Source organism: Mustela nigripes, chromosome 13 (assembly GCF_022355385.1).
Source record: "Mustela nigripes isolate SB6536 chromosome 13, MUSNIG.SB6536, whole genome shotgun sequence".
Lineage (NCBI taxonomy): Eukaryota > Metazoa > Chordata > Mammalia > Carnivora > Mustelidae > Mustela > Mustela nigripes.
The window spans coordinates 50,481,007-50,486,749 of NC_081569.1; the positions used below are offsets into that span (position 1 = coordinate 50,481,007).

The window sequence follows — 5,743 nt, forward strand, 5'->3', positions numbered from 1 at the left end:
GAACAGACACTTCTCCAATGAAGACATACAAATGGCTATCAGACACATGAAAACATGTTCATCATCACTAGCCCTCAGGGAGATTCAAATTAAAACCACATTGAGATATCACCTTACACCAGTTAGAATGACCAAAATTAGGAAGACAGGAAACAACATGTGTTGGAGGGGATGTGGAGAAAGGGGAACCCTCTTCCACTGTTGGTGTGAATGCAAGTTGATTCAGCCACTTTGGAGAACAGTGTGGAGATTCCTCAAGAAATTAAAAATAGAGCTTCCCTATGACCCTCCCATTGCACTCCTGGGTATTTACCCCAAAGATACAGATGTAGTGAAAAGAAGGGCCATATGTACCCCAATGTTTATAGCAGCAATGGCTACCGTTGCCAAATTGTGGAAAGAACCAAGATGCTCTTCTGCCCATTTCCTGACTGGGTTTTTTGTTTTTTTAGGTGTTGAGTTTGATAAGTTTTTTTTTTTTAAATAGATTTTGGATACTAGCCCTTTATCTGATAAGACTTTTGCAAATATCTTCTCCCATTCCATAGGTTGCCTTTTACTTTTGTCGACTATTTCCTTTGCTGTATCAAAACTTTTTATATCAATGAAGTCCCAGTAATTAATTTTTGTTTTTGTTTCTTTTGCCTTTGGAGATGTGTCCAGCAAGAAGTTGCTAAGGATGAGGTCAAAGAGGTTGCTACCTGTGTTCTCTTCTAGGATTTTGATGGATTCCTGTCTCACATTTAGGTCTTTCATCCATTTTGAGTTTATTTTTGTGTATGTATGATGTAAGAAAGTGGTCCACTTTCCTTTTTCTGCATGAAGAATATCTGTCTAATTTTCCCAACATCATTTGCTGAAAAGACTGTCATTTTTCTATTAGTTATTCTTTCCTGCTTTGACTTTAGTTGACATAGAGTTGAGGGTCCGTTTATGGGTTCTCTATTCTGTTCCACTGATCTATGTGTCTGTTTTGGTTTCAGTACCATACTGTCTTGATTATTACAGCTTTGAAATACAGTTTGTGTATCCGGAATTGTGATGCCTCCAGTTTTGGTTCTTTCTCAACATGATTTTGGCTATTTGGGGTCTTTTCTGGTTCCATACAAATTTTAGGATTTTTTTCCCAGCCCTATGAAAAATGTTGATGGTATTTTGATAGGGATTGCATTGAATGTGTAGATTGAGTTGGGTGGCACAGCTAAAATTTTGTGTAGGTCCCACTTTCCCTGTGTGTGTATGCATGTGTTGTTTGTGTATATGTATACTGTATATATACACTGATATATTAAATATGACTTTAAATTCCACCTTTGGCTGTGAGTAATACAATGGAAACCTGTATATTATCCACTCAATTAGCTCAGAGATACTTAAACTAATATTTTTGATGTTTCCTAAAATATGTATCCTAACAATGCACTATATAAACTTACTGCTTTGTTTTTTGACTTTTCTATTTCTCTACTATTCCCTTTCTCTGTTCTAGTCTTTCTAATTACTGACCCTTTAGCGTTTTCTGGCAGATTTCCCCTTTTATAGCACCCCATATCCCACAGAATGTACTTAAAGCAACTGTGCTATTTAGTTAAATAGTATAAGGAAGCACTGGTATATATTATTACATTATATTCTTCTGTAGATTATCAATTTTCAAACTTTAGGGACACTTCATATCTGTTACAACATTTTTTGAATGTGTATCTTAAGTATATGCAAATTATTTATAAAATACATATATACCATTTTTCAATGTGCAAATATAAAAAAATTTTGAATAAAATTAAAATGTAATATGTACACAGATGGATAATTATAAACACCTAATATATATACATATATATATATACATATAATATATATATACTATTTTCTGTTCACTCTTCAATGAATCATCATGTGTCCCGTGTGTTTACCATAGCCCGCTAAACAGACTAAACCTTAAGTCTGGGTTTTCCCTACAATCACTTGGACTTATAAGTCTAGGTTCTATAAAGGTGTGGTTTTTAGACTAGTAATATAATTTTATTTAAGTACACAAAAAAGAACATCCACTGATTAAAGCTGTGTTAATAATTTATTTAAATGAACTAGAACACACTTGCATTCTTCCACTACTTGTCAATCAGAACAAAAGAGAAAACCCATTCTAAACTTAGGTAACCACAGTAGCCTTAGATTTCTTATCTTTGAAAGGAATTTATTAGATTCTAGGCTCTTTATTTTTACTTCTACCTATTTTATTCTATTATTTTATGCATTGATATAACTAATTTTTTAAAATGTTAAACTGGCAAATTTTGTTTTGTAGCATATTGTTTGTTGAAAGGCTAAAATCTCTCCTCTCTTGGGTGTTATACTAGGACCAGAGAAATAAGGAGAATGGGAGTTTATAAGAAACAATTGTGATTTAGATAGGGTTAATGAAATTAGATGAACAAGGTATGGAGTGACTACATATGTGGTATTTACCAGGGATATAGCTAGGAAATTGCCTCTAATTTATGTGGAAAGTGGAGTTATCACTGGGATCCTAATGAGAAGTATGGAGTCAGGGTAAAAGAAAGACACCAGACCAGAGGAGCATAATAGGAGAATTAATAAAAGAATACAGAGAGCAAGGCAGAGTAAGCACACAGGAACTAGGAATTCCACAGGAACTGATAAAAAGGAAGTACTCAGGAAAAAATTGGATTTGGTGAATGAAAAAAAGTATAATTTCAAGAAAATAGCTACATTGCTCAAGCACAGTACAGTCACAAAAATGTAAAGATTGTAATAATTGGAGTTATGTTTTATCTCAGTTAGGAAACTTCTCAGATGATTCAGGAAGGTAGGAATCCCAACATGTAGGACATCAGATTTTTAAAGTGGAGAGCAGGTTTATAGAAGTGCATGGTTGGATGGGACTAAGAATTGTGGTATGAAAACAATATGTTTTGTTTGTTTTGCTTGATTTAAGTCTGGTGTTAACAAAAAGTTTGGGGTTTACCCAGGATGGTGAGGGTTGAGATATGTTGATTTAGCTGATGTGAGAAATATGTCAATTTTTTTTTTAATAGAGGGAGGGAGAGGAAGGGAAAAGGAGGGTAATAGGGAGAATCTTAAGCAGGCTCCATGGTCAGCATGGAGATGGACTCAGGGCTCAAACTTACAACCCTGAGATCATGACCTGAGCTGACCTGAGCTGATATCAAGAATCAGATACTTAACCGACTGAGCTTCAGATATGTAAAATATTCTTAGTTGGAGAAGAATGAGGTTCTAGAGGGAAGAAACAGTAATAACAACAAACTCTGCTTCTTGATATACTGCAGGCAGAGGAGATGGAAAATGACAACAGCACAGTGGTGAAAGAATTCATCCTTCTTGGTCTGACACAGTCTCGAGATATTCAGCTCCTGGTCTTTGTGTTAATTTTAATTTTCTATCTCATCATCCTTCCTGGCAATTTCCTCATCATCCTCACCATCAGATCAGACCCTGGGCTCACAGCTCCCCTCTACTTCTTTCTGGGTAACTTGGCCTTCCTGGATGCATCCTATTCCTTCATTGTAGCTCCCAGGATGCTGGTGGACTTTGTTTCTGAGAAAAAGGTAATCTCCTACAGGGGTTGCATCACTCAGCTCTTTTTCTTGCACTTCCTTGGAGGAGGGGAAGGATTACTCCTTGTTGTGATGGCCTTTGACCGCTACATTGCCATCTGTCGGCCTTTACACTATTCAACTGTCATGAACCCTAGAGCCTGCTATGCCTTGCTGTTGGCTCTGTGGCTTGGAGGCTTCATCCACTCCATTATCCAGGTGGCCCTCATCCTCCGCTTGCCCTTCTGTGGCCCAAACCAACTGGATAACTTCTTCTGTGATGTGCCACAAGTCATCAAGCTGGCCTGCACAGACACTTTTGTGGTGGAACTTCTGATGGTCTTCAACAGTGGTTTGATGACCCTCCTGTGCTTCCTGGGCCTTCTGGCCTCCTATGCAGTCATCCTTTGCCGTGTACATGGGTCTTCCTCTGAGGGGAAGAGCAAGGCCGTTTCCACGTGCACCACCCATATTATTGTTATATTTCTCATGTTTGGGCCTGGCATCTTCATCTACACTCGCCCCTTCAGAGCCTTCCCAGCTGACAAGGTGGTTTCTCTTTTTCACACAGTGATATTTCCTTTGTTGAATCCTGTGATTTATACCCTTCGCAACCAGGAAGTAAAAGCTTCTATGAGGAGGCTGTTTAATCAGCACATAGCCTAATGAAAGGGGGGAAAAAAAGAATAAAAAAATCAAGACCAGAGAATTTTATCTGAAATTAATTTATCCATTTCTAAATACTGCATTTATTGAGCATTTTCATGAGATCTATTTTAGTCACTGGGAAAAAGAGGTATTAACGGGACAGGTAAAGTTGCTGCTGTCCTAAAGGTACAATCTAGTGGGAATAGACAGCCATTAAAGATAGAAAATGAATAGAATGGTTTCAGGAAGAGATATAAAATCTAAAGGAAAGTAAAAGTACAGACAGATATATAGATAGGTAAGAGCTAGAGAGTGTGGGGTGAGGGTAATAAGTTTACTTTCCATCTTTAACAGATAAACTAAACAGTCAACCATGCAACCATCTGGAGGCAGAGCATTCTAGACAGAGGGAACAGGCAGTGCAAAAACCTGAAGATAGTAATTAATTTGTTATACTTGAAGAATAAAACAAAGTTCAAAGTGACTGAGGCATAATAAGTGAATATGAAAAAGAATAGAGTTGAATATACCAGGTAGTCCAAAACATATATGAGTCTATGAAGTGAATATAAAGAGTTTGATTTTTTTATAATTATAATAAGAAACCATCCTAAGGCTTTATGCAGCAGAATGATTTCTCACATGCTGTTTTATAAATGTCTTAGGGCTGTAAACTCAAGATTTTGTGCAGATATCAAGAGTTAAAAATTATCATTAAGAGGGAAATATTAAATATTATATTTTGAAAGAAATTAAGCTGCCATTTTCCCCATAACTAGATGAAGGCCAAAAAAACCCTAGTTATTTTCCTTAAAAAATATTTTTTGAGTATAACTGGAACATAATGTTAAATTAGTTTTAGGTGTACAAAACAGTGATTTTAACATCTCTATATGTTATACTATGCTCAAAAGAAGTGTAGCTATTCTCTTTCATCATCCAACACTATTACAGTACCATTGACTATGTCCCTATGTTTTATTTTTTATTCCCTTGACTTACTCTTCCATATCTCCCATATCTCCCATTCCCTCACTTATTTTCCCCATCCTTCCACTGGCCTCCTATCCTCCCTCTGGCAACCATAGGTTTGTTTTGTGTATTTATAGGTCTGATTCTGTTTTTGTACCTTTGTTTATTCTTCATTTGCTTTATTTTAGTTTCCATATAGAAATGAAATCATATGGCATTTGTCTTTCTCTGACTTTTTTTTACTTAAGTATTTATTTAAATTCCAGTTAGTTAACATACAGTGTAATGTCATAGTTTCGGATGTACAATATAGTGATTCAATACTTCCATAAAAGACCCATGCTCACCACAACAAGCGCTCTCCTTAATCCTCATCATCTATTTAACCCATCCTTCTACCCACCTCCCTTTTGTAATCAGCAGTTTTTCTCTATAGTCTGTTTCTTGGTTTGTTTTTGGTTTCTTGGTTCTCTCTCTCTTTTATTTCCCTTTCCTTGTTTTATTAGATTCCACATATGAGTGAAATAACCTGGTATTTG

General features: G+C 36.1%; 1 protein-coding gene across 1 annotated transcript; it reads left to right on the forward strand.

Moving 5' to 3' along the window:
- Positions 1 to 3,326: 3,326 nt before the first annotated feature.
- Positions 3,327 to 4,250, forward strand: LOC131998626 (olfactory receptor 4N2). Its single transcript, XM_059371117.1, has one exon. The coding sequence runs from the start codon at positions 3,327 to 3,329 to the stop codon at positions 4,248 to 4,250; it is 924 nt and encodes a 307-aa protein (XP_059227100.1).
- Positions 4,251 to 5,743: the final 1,493 nt, after the last annotated feature.